Raw genomic sequence first — 16,012 nt, forward strand, 5'->3', positions numbered from 1 at the left:
TATCGGGGCGGGACGTCTGTTCAATTCAGTGGCGTAGCTAGGGAATGTGCCGCCCGGGGCGGATTCAGATTTTGCCGCCCCTTCAAGAAAAAGCATGTGAAAATAATATGCGTTTTTTTATCAGATTAAACATAGCAGAGGTCTAGAAAAAGGTAGAAGCGACAAAACACGGAGGTTATAGCGTGCATGATAGCAAAGCTGGACAATCAGTTAAAAATATGGCACGGTCGTAACACCTAAAAATTATATGAATTTAGAATTTTTTTTTACTCATATTAATTGTTAAAGAAAAAAACTCACTAGCCTTTTTTTTTCTTTTTGTTTTCAATTTATAAAAATTTTATTAAAGGAGTTGCGACCGTGCCATATTTTGAACTGATTGTCCTGCTTTGGTATCATGCACGCTAGCCTATAACGTCCACGTTTTGTCGCTTCTACCTTACTCTGCTATGTTTGTCATATAATAATAATACAGTGCAGTACTTTTTACCATCAAGAAGCTGACCAGATTGGCTTAATGTTTTTTTCTGAGCTTCTGGATCAAATAGATTGACTTTATTTATATTAGATACGGTACGCTACCAATATTGTAGCCTACTAAAAAATGGCAGTCCTTTCATGTAAATTATTTACCATATCTGATTTGGCATGTAGGCTAAAGAATTAGTTTATATATTTGATTTTTAGTTATTTTGACTCAGTTTTCACCAACACAGTAGATAATAAGCTATTGAGCTTGAAGTTCAACAGAAGTTAGGTTTGGCTTCAGCTGACTTTGAAGGCTTTTTAAACCTTTTATAATAGCATCAACTGCATCATATCATGTAAGTGCTGCAATCTTTGTGTTGTGTTTGAGTATGGAAGAGAAAACTGGCTACTGATGCTGAGCAGTTGGTGTGGTGAATGAGATTAAGTACACCTACCTCACAGTTCACACATGTATCAATAATATTGATCTATGATGTTTGGCATTGCAACTAGCAAGCATGCAAGGCTTGGCTGTATGTTTTGGGTCGGTTCAGTTTGAGCATCATTTCGATGTTCTGCCATCTTGGTAAAATGACACAGTGATTAAATATCATTCTGGCATCCACATTATTTCCACTGTGATTAAATCTGAAAAAGCTTTCAATAATTGTCTTGCTTAAAAGGAATTTATTTCTCATGTTGGCTACATGCATGAAACTTTTATGCTCTCTGTGATAGAAACAGGATGATAGTGGAAGATGTGTTTCTACCATTGCAGTTTAGGACACTTGAATTTGCAGTTAGCCTATCTCCATAGGCTGCTAGTACAGCCTCAGTACTACACTACACTAGAGCACTTGTTAGGTAGAGAGTTTATTTGTTTAAATGTCAAAGCAGGCCTAAAAATAAGTCTAAATATATAAAATGTACAGTTGTACACTGCTTGTCCTAATGAGCCCAGGCAATCACCAGTCAATCTTATGTTGCTATTTTTCTGCCAGATAATAGATTATTTGAAAGACTTTTAAGGTTAAATAGCTGTTAATTTGAATAACATAGTCTTGCTATCTTATAAAATCTACAGGAATTTCTCACATACTATAGGTACTAGTGTTTCCAAAAAGTGGTAATCTAGGCTGCAATTTATAGCCTTTACAGCCTGTAAATTTGATCATTGGTTTCAATTGTGACTACAAATAAAAAGATAATCTAGACAGAAGACATGAATTCACATGTCCCAGGGCAAGTGAAGCATTGGTGTCTAAAAGTATATTCTAGATTCCAACCACATGAAAGTATAAAAAGTAAGATTACAAAGTAGGCTAAAATGCAAATGTTGAAGAAACACTTAACTATTTGCAAAGTATGGTATCAGAGTGCAACATTTAAAACAGATTTGAACTGTAGCCTACATGAAATAAAATTGTGTTATTTTATCAACTGTAGTTCATGCAGAGTAGACCTCCCCAATCCCCGGACTTTTTTTTGTTTTCATCTATATTGTGACTTTTCTGCATGGGTTTTCAATGCTGATTTCAAAAATTTGCATAAAATTTTTTTTTGATTAACGTCTGGGAAGTTATTTGCTGTTGCTTAGCAACAACTTTTCATAAAAATTACAAAAATCCCCTTTAAAACCACTTTACTTTTAATCTAGTATGCTGATATCTAGATTATATGAAAGCATTTCTTCTGCTGAAGAATTTGAAAAAAAAATTATTAAAATTGGACAATTGGTACCAGAGTTATGACCGTTTAAGTACCCAGATTGCGCAGTCACGCATGACTGATTTTTGTTAATTTATTGCCAAATGATACTAAAAAAATGGTGAAACTTGCTGTCAAGGGGTTTTTGGGGGTAAGGAGTTCAAAGAATATATTAAAATGTGTCTCAGAGCAACAGAAAAAAAGTTATTAAAAAAGTGATACGAACAGTCATGCATGAATGATTTTGTCGCAGTTGCTTCATTCCTGCAACGAGATGTATTCCATAGGCACCACAAACGTTAAATGCCTGGAGTCATATACAATGTAACGTGGAACCGATCATCTTAATGTAGCTAACATCTGGGTACCCATTGCACTTGATGTTAGAATACACGCTTCATTGCTCGGAAAGAGCTCTGATCAAGTGCAAGAGGGTCACGGTTCGCCACAATTTCAATAGCATCTCTCACCCAGCATAATGTAGCCTATGTATCTAAATCATGTGGCAAAAATAGATTAAGTCAGCTGAACTTAACAATAACCTTCTGTAATGCATTTCAAGTTTCACTATTGATCAGTTAGCATTTTCTACTTGTATTTTGTATGATTATTGATTATATATCGTATTGTATACACTTCTACTGTCTAATATTTCGTGTGTATTCATGTATCCATCATGGAGCTCAGGAAGGGTAAAATGAACAATGGTTGTTTGCTTGGTAATTTGCAGCCTTTAAAACATTTTAAGGAAGGACAATTTAGACCAACTACTGGAGATGTTCTTCAGAAATACATACATCATCTTCAATTAAATCCTCGTAACCCCCAGAGTGGGAAGCTCGCAGCTTGGGATACAGTGTCTAGCAAAAGTATGGCAGCCTGCTTGCATTCCACTGATGACAAAACAAAATATCCAAAACAAAATTATTTGTTTGGTTGATGAATACAAGAAATACAAACATGCCAAAAAGGAATCTGCTGCCTTAATTAAATTTCGAGTGCAGATTCGACTTAATTTATTGGAAAGATGACATCAGAAGATGACGAGGAGAGTAAATTAAGTCCTGAGGTAGATGGCTGAAAATCTGCATTTATCTGTAAAAAACATCTTGTTTATGCATCCGTATCAAAAATTAATAGGTATGTTACTTTAAAAATCATTGGGCCGTTAAGCATACTGGGAACAAACACACATCATACTTTATTACCGTTATTCGATTCTTCAATGCATAATTCTTGAAGCGTTTCAACCTCTTTCTATCAAGGGGTTCAAGAGATGCTGGTTGGTTTGTTTCAAGTAATTTAAGAAACTGTATATCTTCTGCTTTATCTTCTGGTAGCAATATTTTGTTTTTGTTATTAAGATTTTCGGCATTCTTAGCAGATATTATAAATCGTGTTGTTAGTGTTTCTTGAAATTTAATTAAGGCAGCAGATTCCTTTTTGGCATGTTTGTATTTCTTGTATTCATCAACCAAACAAATAATTTTGTTTTGGATATTTTGTTTTGTCATCAGTGGAATGCAAGCAGGCTGCCATACTTTTGCTAGACATACTGCTGTATCCCAAGCTGCGAGCTTCCCACTCTGGTGGTTACGAGGATTTAATTGAAGATGATAATATGTATTTCTAAAGAACATCTCCAGTAGTTAGTCTAAATTGTCCTTCCTTAAAATGTTTTAAAGACTGCAAATTACCAAGCAAACAACCATTGTTCATTTTACTCTTCCTCAGCTCCATGATGGATACATGAATACACACGGAATGTTAGACAGTAGAAGTGTATACAATACGTTATATAATCAATAATCATACAAAATACAAGTAGAAAATGCTAACTGATCAATAGTGAAACTTGAAATGCATTACAGAAGGTTATCGTTAAGTTCAGCTGACTTAATCCATTTTTGCCACTTCATTTAGATACATAGACTACATTGTGCTGGGTGAGAGATGCTATTGAAATTGTGGCAGACCGTGACCCTCTTGCACTTGATCAGAGCTCTTTTCGAGCAATGAAGCGTGTATTCTAACATCAAGTGCAATGGGTACCCAGTTGTTAGCTACCTTGAGATGATCGGTTCCACGTTATATTGTATATGACTCCAGGCATTTAACATTTGTGGTGCCCAAGGAATACATCTCATTGCAGGAATGAAGCGACTGCGACAAAATCATTCATGCATGACTGTTCGTATCAATTTTTAATAACTTATTTTCTGTTGCTCTGAGACACTTTTTAATATATTTTTTGAACTCCTTACCCCCAAAAACCCCTTAACAGCAACTTTCACCATTTTTCTAGTATCATTTGGCAATAAATTAACAAAAATCAGTCATGCGTGACTGCGTAATCTGGGTACTTAAATGGTCATAACTCTGGTACCGATTGTCCAATTTTAATAATTTTTTTTTCAAATTCTTCAGCAGAAGAAATGTTTTCAGATAATCTAGATATCAGCATACTAGGTTAAAAGTAAAGGGGTTTTAAAGAGGATTTTTGTAATTTTTATAAAAAGTTGTTGCTAAGCAACAGCGAATAACTTCCCAGACGTTGATCGAAAAAAAATTTTATGCAAATTTTTGAAATCAGCATTGAAAACCCATGCAGAAAAGTCACAATATAGATGAAAACAAAAGAAAGTCCGGGGATTGGGGAGGTCTAATGCAGAGCCTAGCCTAAAGACCGCTTGTATTATTAAATGCGTTATTCAAAATTAATATAGAAGTTACAATAACTGATGCAAACTGACATTTCATATTTAGAGTTACAATTAACTAATTAAGTATAACCAAGACATGTGTGATGCAATACAATGGTTGACGTAGTTAAGGAAAATCGCATGTACCAAGTCTGAATGTTATTCATTAACAATAGACTTGACAGAAAGGTTTTGTGCTGTGATGTTAGCTTTATCTACCTTCTCACTAAAAATGACCTGTCATGGACCTTAACATAACTAAAAGATTTTTCATTTAGTTCCAGGAAGTGAGGTGGAGCCTGGATCGAATGGAAATTGGAAAAAAGAGGAATGTAAGAGCATGATGTGTAGTAGCAATTTGTAACAAATTTTATATAGATTTACTTACTATATATACTTTTTTTCATTGTCATCTTCAAAGCTACAAATCGAATAATTTTTATCGTTTGATTTGTAAAACTGAAAATAAAAACAAAATAACCTTCAGAATGCTTCTACGTTTATTGAGCTTCTACCTACTAGCTATGTATTTTTTTACTCAGATTCACCAAGCATTGAAACAATTTGGTCCTTTTAAGTTTTGGTTGGTAACAAATTTAGTATTTAAAGTGACCGTTCTAGAGTAAAACTAAATGCCTCTTTAGACGGTTTAAGGTTTCAATTCTTGCATTTCAGCTACTGCAACATCAGTAATACGACTTACCTTGACTTCAGATGGGCATATGCTAATAACCCGAGATAAAAATATCTTTGAAAGTATTTTCCTTCCGTTTGCCAAATCTCACTCAAAATCTTCGAAAATCTTTCAGAAAAAGGAAATGTTGTCATTTTTATACAATGTTAGCCAGGAATCCCGTATGTTTCGTGTACAGGTAGATTTTTGTTTTTATTAGCTTAAGAATCTAGATTTTTTTAACCAAATATCTTTAAACTACTGGTATGTGTGTCATTCGGCACAGTAATTTTTCTTTTAAATGCTTTAAATGACTAAAATTTCTGACAAACTACAAAATTTTGGATTTTTTGATCTTTTTTGTTTACATTAATTTGAACAGCCAAAAATTTTCAAACTGCGTTGTGAACGTAACCGCTAGATGTCAGATAAGTGTGAAGCTTTTCACACTAACGCTGTGAGAGTGGTGATGAGTTATGAGAAGAAAGAATCGAATATACTTCACTTTGCAAAAAAAATTCTCTGTATATAAATGATTGAAAATTGCCGACAAAATTTTAACTGCAAACCTATTAAATTTTGTTTAACTTTTCTTTTTTATATCTATTTCAGTGCTTGCACGGTAACAATCTATTTCAGTGCTTGCACGGTAACATAAAAATGCCCAAAATTTCACAAAATGTAGACAAAGACTACATTTATCAACTGCTACTCAGACTACCAACTTACTCGAATCTGACTACTACCAAGTGTAGCAAATCAGTCTCCAGAACATTGCTTTTGAGTTTTAAATTGATGAGATACATCGCTGTGAATACTGTTGTCAAGTTGCGTTTTATTTTTAAACAGTTTTCAGAATCCGATGATCAAACAGCAGAGGCTGCTTGCAGGGAGTGCGTAGAGGCCTTGTCTTTGTATTTCACTGTGAGGCAAGCTGTTAGAGATAATTCTGACAAGAAAGAAGAAAAAGTAAAGAGATTTTTACCACTGCTGCTTCTGAAAATAGGCTTATTGCACAAGTTTAAGTCTAACTTTATTATATACTGTATGTTTGATAAGAAATCAATTTCTTCATACCAATCGGACGTTCAAGCGTTTGTATACAATTATATGGTCATATCACTTTAATTAGGTAGCTTATTTTTCCTAGATAATGTTAATAGTCGTAACTAAGAATTTGTAAATAGTCCAACAATATTTAACGTGTTTATTCCACCGCATTCTTATGGCTAGATTATCTCTTTGTCTGTTCAGTTAGGCCTACTGATTCAAACTCTAAAAAATACGATGTTTGTAGTTTAACATTTACAAAGTAAGTTTTCGCATTGAATGCAGAACGAAGATAAACTTAATAAAGACGGTGATGAAACTCCCAGCAACTTGACAGAAGCAAACATCAGTGTATTGACATCTAAGATCTTGAAAAATACCACAAACGATTTACCATTGATTTATAGACAATGCAAATCCTTAGAGGACAGTTTAAGGTATGTAAAAGTATAACATGCTAAAATCTATAATCTGCATATTGTACTATCTTGCCCCTTCAAAGTTTAATTTCCTCGCTCCTCAGCAAACTCCTGACTGCTAAAATCGCTTCGTTGACGCCTTGTATTATAGTGTATAGGCTATCACATACCCTCTTCAGAATTGTTGTTCGTGGTCTAGCGCCCAGTTATCTTTATGCTTTGCTTACGTGTTAAATACTTGCCTTCATAAATGCCTGATCTCTGCGTTCTCAATTCTCATGTACCGCATAGGACAGTAGATGTTACCTTATCTTTACAATACTCAACAGGGCAGCTGAAGCGTCCAAGCTTTTTCTGCTGGAATTTGTGTAATAGGCTGTACAGAAAAGCTGAAGATTGAAATAAATTCAAAGTTTACTTGAAAACATTCTATTTTATTGGGCATTATGAGGAGGATTGTTTCTCACCATCTGTTGTAAAGCACCTAGAGGCGTAGTTTGCCATGTTGCACTGGATAAACTCTATTTATTTATCTAAATTCTAGTATTGCTAATAAAAATATAGTCACTTTGCCAGCCATCCAGCATCCTCTGTTGAAAGTTGGCGTTTAAGGTGGAAGGTGTTGGAAAGCAAAGCAAAACGCATTTTTCGTCCATGCATTTTATGCTTCAGTTATTGTTTTCAGCTCCGACGCGGCTGAAGAACAGCAGCGATTGGAACAGTTCATGTACATGTGCATCGCCGATCCAAGCTTTCCTACGTTTGTGGATAAAGTTGAAACAGCCCTCAATAAACTTACATCAATGGATGATAAATAGCCAATCAAGTGAGTCTCAATAGCACGTTTTGACGGAATATCTATTACACATTGCGCCATGTGTTTTTTCCCAATTTTATGTTTGAAAAGTAAAATATGTTTTTGGTTGAAATCTCGCTCTTTGTGTATGTCAAACTTTTTTAAATGTTTGCTGGGTGTTTGATTTTTGGATTCTATAAAAAAAACTGTAACAATTTCACTGAGCACTTACACCAACTACTCATATGGTGTTATGTAACAGTTTTAAGATAATACAGTATTATTTTGTATTTAGGCCTATGGTTGGAAGTCATTTGTCTCTGAGCGTCAGCGTATCAATGTTTATGTCATTTGTCTTAAAACTTCATCACTTGCAAAAAGACGTTATGACTTATCTACAGCGCAGGAATAAGGAAAATATAGTTTATTTGTAGATTTAAGTAAATCTTCACAGTTTTAAAGGTTACACAGTTCTGTTAAATACTATCATTTGTCAGAATGCTGAAGTGAATGCGTTACAATGTGCTTATACATAATAAACATCTGTACAAAAGTAAATAAGTTATTAACCAATTGCAAATTGACTTCATTATAAAAACGAAACATAATCACATGAATTACTTGGCACACATCACCATTTCAAAGCAATTTTTACAAGACATGTTAATCATTTCTTTTTGACATCGCAATCATTAACAAAATAATTTTGGTAGCCTGAAAAGCGCTTCATCGACCAGCATCAGTGGTTTTATAAAAACTGTGGGAAAAGAGTATAATATAAAGACATCTTAGAAACCATTTGCAGAGATAATATTTTCGATAGTCAAGACATTGTTTTGGTAAGATTACACCATGAGCAGAATGGCAACTCCTCCAACCGTCCACTTCGCAGGCTTTTCCTTCGTCTTTAGATTGAAAGTCCAAACAAACGTTGGACCTCTCATCTTTGTCTTGTACACAGGGCATGCATATATGTTCCTTGTTTCTTGCTTGTCAACAGGAATTGCCTAAATGATTTTGATGATGTTACAGGGTATGATACAGCTTGGACAAAATTTTAAGCTATGTTGTACTAACAAATTATGCAGTTACTAGGTTTTAACCTGAATTGATTGTTGTTACTTTGTTACAAACATTAGCACAAACTATTTCTAGTCCGACTTGCTTTGTTTTCCTGAAAACTGGTATTACGTTGTTACCATCACACCTGGTGATAATTCAGCGAACAGCAATGTTGCCATAACAGCCCACCGGTGTACACTGTGTACAGTACAAACCACAATGTGAAGGTTTCATTATCAAAATAGTAGCAACAAAAGTTTTAACCTTTTTTTTCCTTTATATTTTGTTTTAATTTATGTATTGAAAAGAATGTAATAAATATTTCAGCTTACCTTGATAAAGATAACAGGCATTGTTGGAGTAAGATCTTTAAGTATTCCTTCAGAAATCAGAGATGTTTGCGTGTCCCAACGGGCGCCTACAACAAAACACAAATTTTGAATAATAAACCTATAATTCAAAATTATTTTGCATTATTTTGCCGAGAGTGGTTTCCATAAATTGCTATTATTTTGTTGATCTAACCTAAAAATTTGGTTCCCTTAAGTTTATATAGCTATTTTGAAGCTACCATCCTTGTATACTTTCAAAAATTATGCAGCGTACCGTACATAACTAAAATGTTTCCATTACCAATTACATCAACTTTCATTTTTATTAAAAAATGAATAACAAAATCGATTTTGTATAGGCTATAAAACGTCGTAAATAGGCGTATACTGTACAACTGAAATACTGCAATACGTTTCTGCCATCTTGTTACCTTCCATATACAAGCTGTGGATATAAGCGCCCTCTCGTGGTGAGCTGCTGAAATCTTCTTTATGTTTCTTAGTGACGTCACACTGTAGGCACATCTTGTCCAGCGGCCATTCGTTCTTTCGCGCCATCGCCTATCGGAAATATTTGTAAATCAAGCATTGTTCGTGGTAGAGTAAACCTCAAGAAATAGGGGTTTTTAAAAGCAGACCTTTACGTAAATGAGTTGTCACTAGTTCCGAAACTTCTATTCCAACTGTTTAAGCAATCATAGGTAAAAAAAGTTCGATGCTGTTAAAGTAGATTTTTTCATATTTTATATCAACTGATGTAACACACGCTATCTGTTTGAATTCCTACCTGCATAATAGCAGTCAAGAAACTCTGCGGGTTAAAGAATCCTCCAAGCCATATGGCTGCAGGTAACTGGAAGTCAGCAGTCCAGTGCTCAAGTTCCTTTATACGCAACAGCAAATCAGCGTACCTGTATGAATGAGATGGATAAAACATGCACTTTGATTTAGGACCTAGATGCCAAAACCACTTAGCGGCATGAGAGAAGTCAAAATATTAGTTTCAAAATGAATAAAAACTTCTATATCCGTTGATTTGTCAGTTACCAACAGAAGGAAGAGGTGATAATAATGAGCATGGGATAGTTTTATAACAAAATTAAAACTTAATTCACTGAAGATAAAGGCAATATAGTTTTTGAAACGTATACTGAATATGAGTTTAGTATCTAAATTTTGGGCTCTTTTTTTTGATTAGATTAACCAAGCGTTCCAACCGTTTTACTCCAAAGTAAAACTAGTTTTGTTATCGTGTGATGTCGTTAAACTGCAGCAAATTCAAGAGTAAAGTAGGCAAAAAGTCCCATATTTAGTTACTAGTGCAAAGTCCGCTGTGTCATCTCACCGTTACAAGCAGGCAAAATCCATGTATGATATTTTATGTACGCAAATAAAACTTCTACTTACCAGGCTGACAGACCAGCCATGGATGGGTATGCTTTGGCTGCCCATGATTCCGGTACAGAATCCAAGAATAAGGCATTTCCTAATGCTTCCATGGCCGCCGTGATAGTCAACTCTCCCTTGAGACCAAGATCAAGCGTTTTCAAGGACGTTCTGAAATATTTCCAAAGTATTAGACTTTGCTAATACAGCTGAGAGTCGTTTTAAAACAATTTATTCTCAGTTTAATAAGGCTAATCATTTTATCACTGCTGAATTTAAGCCGTTTAACCATAAATGACACTGTTGAGCACTAAGCAGTCTTACCACCTTTCATGTTTGCAAACTTCTGTGTTTACTACGTATTTTCTTCTTACCGTAGTTCGTTTGTAAGTGTGTTCATTCTTTCACATTCTTGGAATGCCACGACCACGTATGGAGTTCTGTCTGCTGGCTCAACCTTCCCCATCAATTCAACCATGTTGAATGATTCTGGTAGTTTTTCCAAAATCTCGTCAAGAACTGTCTTGATCTGTTGATGCCATTAGCAATGAGTTATGGTCATGGACCTTTTTTGGCAATTTTTACTCATTGTAAAAATTCACCATTGCAGTATTACTATGAGGAATGAAAACAGCTGAAAGCGTAAAACAAAACGAAACACTGCAGTTTTCAAATACGTGGTTGCAAAGCGGGTGAGAAGATAGCTTGGACCTGGTACAAATGAGAGGACAGGGTCTTTTAAACAAGACACTTTTAGAGAAAACAACAGAACTTCAAGAAATATGCGGTATTTTTTTGTTTTGGTCCTTTTGGTTAGTTTCGGGACCATAGCTGGGCCTGGGTTCAAAAGTACCCCCTGTCAACATCATTGGGCGGTTGTGCTACAACAAATCGTTTGCTGCATCAACTTACCTTCTCTTCACGGGTTGGTCCCGATCCTGCTCCTGCACTGGTGTCTCTGGGCATCAGTTCCAAAATGGTTCGGAAAAGATTATCGGAAGTGGTAGTAAGGAAATCAATTTCAGCATTGGGATGGAGGCCGTACAAGTATGGGCTCTCGGGAGGCAAAACGTCATCAATGTATTGATGGTAGCCTGTGAATAGAAGTGCGTGCCTTTGAAATGATGCAAACAAGTTAAAATTTAACACTTCAGATACAGAATGAGGACTGTGAAGCATTTAGTTATGAAATATTTTCTTGCGTTTTTTGGTAATTGCAGGTTAAGTTACCACGAGATGTTGAAAATGACAACCAACTTTGTTTCCGACGTTTTGTCACCAGATAGCGTCGCTAATTTCACAACGCATACAACTGTTGAGCATAATATGTAACATTATAACTGCACGCTATCACTGAAAAAACGTGTTTAGTAGTCGCATAATAACCGAAAATTGAACTATTACTTCAAAAATAACATAATTTTGCGGATTCAACAAGACAGTCGAAAAATTATTTCTTTAAATCTCAAATTTAAAAAGCACATATGGAAATGCAGGCAATCGATTTTACGATATCTTGTGAGTGGAGAAATACTTTTTCAAAATTATGTTGTCTGAATGAAATGCGTTGAATTAACATAATAACATCCAAGCCTAACCATTGTAGTCCAAGCTTGGTGGCAATGGGAATCCTGGTGCAAGATAGATGACACTGTCAAACATGTCTTGATTCATGTATTCCTTCAAGTAGGTCCTGCAGAGATGTCTGTCCCAATCATCAGTGATGTGCCCTCCGTACATGATTTCTCCAAACAAGTATCGCAAGTCGTCCCAAGGAACCTAATAAAATAATTAGTATCAAACCACATCGTACAATATCAAAGTGTGGACTTTAAAACTTTATGACGTCATGTTCACCATTTATGACGTCATTTTCACCGTTTATGACATCAACTTTATGTTTGTTGTGTCGACACCAACGTTGGTTGAGTTATGAAAATAAAATATGAAGCTTTGTGAGCAAACAACTGCATAAAAACATTTGAAAAGTTCGATTATTTAGCATTCAGAAAACTTTTGTCTCGCCGGTTTTTCCAAGGCTATGCCGCTGAAGTTGTATAGGCGTGTACATTATCAAATAATGTTGCAGCGTTTTTGAATAAGTAATATAAACTGTTAAGACGTCAAGTCGTTACTTTAGAATTTGCTTCCAAGTAGTTGTAAAGAACGTTCACTGAGATGGTAAGATCTCCGGTGTTGAATGGATAAACCCTGTTCCAGCCTTGCGGTCCAAACTTGCGCCTCTCTGATACTACCGCGTGGAAATAACAGAGCGAGAACAAAATGCTCTTGAATTCAACCTCCCTGGCGCACATTTCCAAAGTATCCTGCGAACAAGATTTCTCTTCGTTTCACTCCGTGTTTATGTTGTGAAATTGTAATCACGCCGTGTTTGACTATCGCAGCACATTTCAATGTTGACCACCCTTCTTATAGTTTTGTTCAATTTATCAGGCCAAAGTTGGGTTTGATAGTTTTTCGAAGGTACTTAAATTAAAGAAGTCGATAAAATGTCACTTTTGTATCACCGCGAAAGTCACCACATTGGTGCATTGTTGTTACACTTGGTTTTCTTGACTGAATGTAGGCTATCCAATATCCATATTACCGTATATTCCACTTAAATCAGTCATTTATTCTTTTTGTTTATTTAATGTTAAACCCAACCTAGTCCTTCAAATTATTACGGACATCATCAAGCCGAAGAAGTGTAAACTACACTTTCTTAACCACTAGTATTAATTTGATGCTTTTTAGGATTGTAGTTACCTGATTGAAGTTGTCAAATGCTTTGTGTAGATTAGAATGCATTCCTGTTGGGGGTTCGTTGGTTATTTTGATGGAGTTCTCCAAGATCCCTTGTGGAATGATGTGGCTGTCCGCTGATGACGCTGGTTCGGCACTAATGAACACCCTGAAGTCTGGGTGGCTTCCCACGCTATGTTTCTCCAGTTTATCCTGAAGGGCTGACAACCATTTTGCCACCAAGTGAATGTTCTGTAAATATTAATGAAATCACTATTGGATACTTGGACGATACTTTGTAAATAGCGTATAACAGACTAAAATTAATTTCCACACGTAACGTTTTATAATAGCCTCATCAAGATGTTTGTTTTTTGCCAATACAAAAATGCAGTTAAACGATTGCAACTGACAGGTTAAGTGTATTCTTTATGTAGTTGTAATTGCTGTGTTATAATATTACGTTGTTCTGTTGTGTTTTGGTTTTTTGTATTTTTAGTAAAATTTAGTACATGAGACATTGGTTTGTTTTTATGAACTTGACATAAAAGAGACAAAACACGAAATTTTGCTTTGTGGTAAACTTCACCTGTAACACCACCCAGTGGCCGTCAGCTGCAGCGACATCCAGCGCAGATTCGGCAACCACCTCTTGACCTTGCCCAAGAGAAACGTTGTGGAACTTCTTGTTGTCGAAAGTAAATCCCAATCTTTTTCCCAACCTTTCCACGTCCTTCAGAGGATCGACACCTAACGCACAGTTTTGTTTTAACACTTTTTACTCTTCTAGTAACTGTAGTCTAACCTCCAAGCTAACACAAGATGACGAAAACGCCAACGACTTGTTTTCTGTAATGCTTGTCACATTAATTACTCTGTAACAATGATCCAGGCAATCTAGTAGGCTGCACGTCTGATCTGCACTGTCTGGGCCATAAATGCCTTGTTGCAGAAACGCATTAGAACCAAAACTATAATGCAATACATATAGTCTCTTAACATGAACATACTAAATTGAAATTATATAATAATTGACATGGGTGCTACCATGCTTGTGCAGATACATGAACCTATTGTTTTAGACTTCGAGTACTAAGACAATGTCTTGTCTTAACAAAAAATTATTGTCTAATCTAAATTTACTTGTCATGTCCAAATATTATTGCTTTATAAAGTGGGAATGACCTTGTTCAAAAAGCGAAACAATATAAAACTACATTGCGAATCAAAATTTATTTCAAAACCTGGTCACATAGAGCGTCACCTGGTGACAAAATGAAGAAAGTCGGTGTCTGTGGTCCAGTCTCTTCATACGATTTTTCGAACGGAATTCCCCGAGTCTCTGCGTATTCAGCACCAAGTTTCTCTTCAACAAAATCTCTGTAAAAAGTGAGTAAATTTAAACAAGATTAATCTTTCGCCCCATCAACTAGTTTTTTTTATGGTTACTAAAACTTTGCTGCATCGTCGTCGTCGTCTGAGCTTCTGGGGCCGAGGGTCTATCCTTTTACCACCACAGATTCACGATGTTCCCGGACTACACTGGAAGGCTGCTAGAGAGCAGCCAGTTTTTAGTTTCATCATCCATGACGCGCAGACCTTCCACTCGGTTAGGTGGCTTGAAGATGGTACAGTCATTGATGATGTGGTCTGCGGTCTGTTCCTCGGCACCACATTCACAGGAGGAGGAAGAAGCCATTCCCCATTGGTGCATGGTTGAGCGGAAAAGCCCGACGCCCGTACGGAGACGGTTGAGGCGCACCCGTGCCTGTCTCTGTAGTGTCAGGCCGATGAGGCGTGTGTCGGCGTCGGGGATGAATGAATGGAGTCTGGTGGTGCTTGACCTCCATTCAGAATTCCATTTATGGTCCGCCCAAGTAGCCGCAGAGATGTCTTGTTCATCAGCTTCGTTGATCAGAAGCCGAGCGCTTGATCAACGCATGCATTTGCTTAGGGACAGTAGAATATCGGGATGCGCAACTACATCCGCTTTTGGCTTATCCGCAACACTAGAAGGGTTACGATTTTTTCTGATTTACAAAATAATGTACATTTTATAGGTTATATAAGAATGAAGTTGGTTTTAAAGTAATTTAAGGTTTTTAGTTGAAAACAAGCGAGCAACAAAGCGTGAAAAAAATGTCAAATTGGCAATTGACCCTTCTATGTTGGCGGAACAACGGAGTTGCGCGTCCCGGTATCTACCGTCCCTAGCATTTGCTGCATGATTGCTCATTATTCTAGCTTGCATAATATAAAAACTATATATTTTCATAGTCAAAACGCTTTGTGAAAATTTTTGAAAGTAATTGATGTCGAATTAATCTTACAAAATGAAGGGACTGAAAATTTCCGATGTAAGTCTACAGGGTTACGTTTGCATATTTAAACACATTTCAAACTCTATAAAATAGAAATGGTTGTGAGTTTGCATTGAACACCTGTCAATAGACACGCAATTTTTTTCAATACCTCACTGCGTATGTCATTCTGTCTGCTCTCAAAGCTCTCATAATGCAAAGCTTTTGAAGCGGATTTTTGTTCTTCCATTCCTGGGGGAGCTTTTCTTTCTCCGGTGCTTCACTCTCGGCCAGTTTCTTCCATCTCTTTGCAGATCCTTCAATATCTCGGTCCAAGTTACGGAATTCCTCCATCTCGGACAATAACTAAAA

The 16,012-nt window shown here is 36.1% G+C and overlaps 2 protein-coding genes across 2 annotated transcripts in view; one reads left to right on the top strand and one right to left on the bottom strand.

The window, feature by feature from the left end:
• Window positions 1-1,557: 1,557 nt before the first annotated feature.
• Window positions 1,558-13,858, top strand: LOC145780753 (meiotic recombination protein REC114-like). The gene is made up of 7 exons (XM_082592379.1): window positions 1,558-1,772; window positions 5,156-5,209; window positions 5,553-5,749; window positions 6,400-6,519; window positions 6,886-7,037; window positions 7,705-7,845; window positions 13,395-13,858. The coding sequence occupies exons 1-6, from the start codon at window positions 1,691-1,693 to the stop codon at window positions 7,835-7,837; spliced, it is 738 nt and encodes a 245-aa protein (XP_082448505.1). The 5' UTR covers window positions 1,558-1,690; the 3' UTR covers window positions 7,838-7,845; window positions 13,395-13,858.
• LOC145780752 (dynein beta chain, ciliary-like) overlaps window positions 8,222-16,012 on the bottom strand; it is a 55,585-nt gene continuing 47,794 nt past the window's right edge. The window contains exons 79-91 of the mRNA XM_082592378.1: window positions 15,813-16,006; window positions 14,605-14,720; window positions 13,930-14,090; window positions 13,365-13,592; window positions 12,731-12,922; window positions 12,194-12,374; window positions 11,508-11,689; window positions 10,970-11,124; window positions 10,617-10,766; window positions 9,997-10,120; window positions 9,641-9,770; window positions 9,210-9,295; window positions 8,222-8,822 (exon numbers count right to left, since the gene is read on the bottom strand). Coding sequence (XP_082448504.1) covers window positions 8,661-8,822; window positions 9,210-9,295; window positions 9,641-9,770; window positions 9,997-10,120; window positions 10,617-10,766; window positions 10,970-11,124; window positions 11,508-11,689; window positions 12,194-12,374; window positions 12,731-12,922; window positions 13,365-13,592; window positions 13,930-14,090; window positions 14,605-14,720; window positions 15,813-16,006 — 2,061 coding nt within the window. The 3' untranslated portion in view covers window positions 8,222-8,660. The remainder of the gene's footprint in view (window positions 8,823-9,209; window positions 9,296-9,640; window positions 9,771-9,996; window positions 10,121-10,616; window positions 10,767-10,969; window positions 11,125-11,507; window positions 11,690-12,193; window positions 12,375-12,730; window positions 12,923-13,364; window positions 13,593-13,929; window positions 14,091-14,604; window positions 14,721-15,812; window positions 16,007-16,012) is intronic.

This window comes from Aplidium turbinatum, chromosome 12 (assembly GCF_918807975.1).
Source record: "Aplidium turbinatum chromosome 12, kaAplTurb1.1, whole genome shotgun sequence".
NCBI lineage: Eukaryota > Metazoa > Chordata > Ascidiacea > Aplousobranchia > Polyclinidae > Aplidium > Aplidium turbinatum.

Bases quoted from the DNA above. Each gene is read 5' to 3' on its own strand.
- LOC145780753 (XM_082592379.1), top strand. From the start codon at position 1,691: ATGAATTCACATGTCCCAGGGCAAGTGAAGCATTGGTGTCTAAAAGTA. The intron at 5,750-6,399 runs GTAGATTTTTGT...ATTTTTAAACAG, and splicing joins CCCGTATGTTTCGTGTACAG to TTTTCAGAATCCGATGATCA. The intron at 6,520-6,885 runs GTAAAGAGATTT...CATTGAATGCAG, and splicing joins CTGACAAGAAAGAAGAAAAA to AACGAAGATAAACTTAATAA.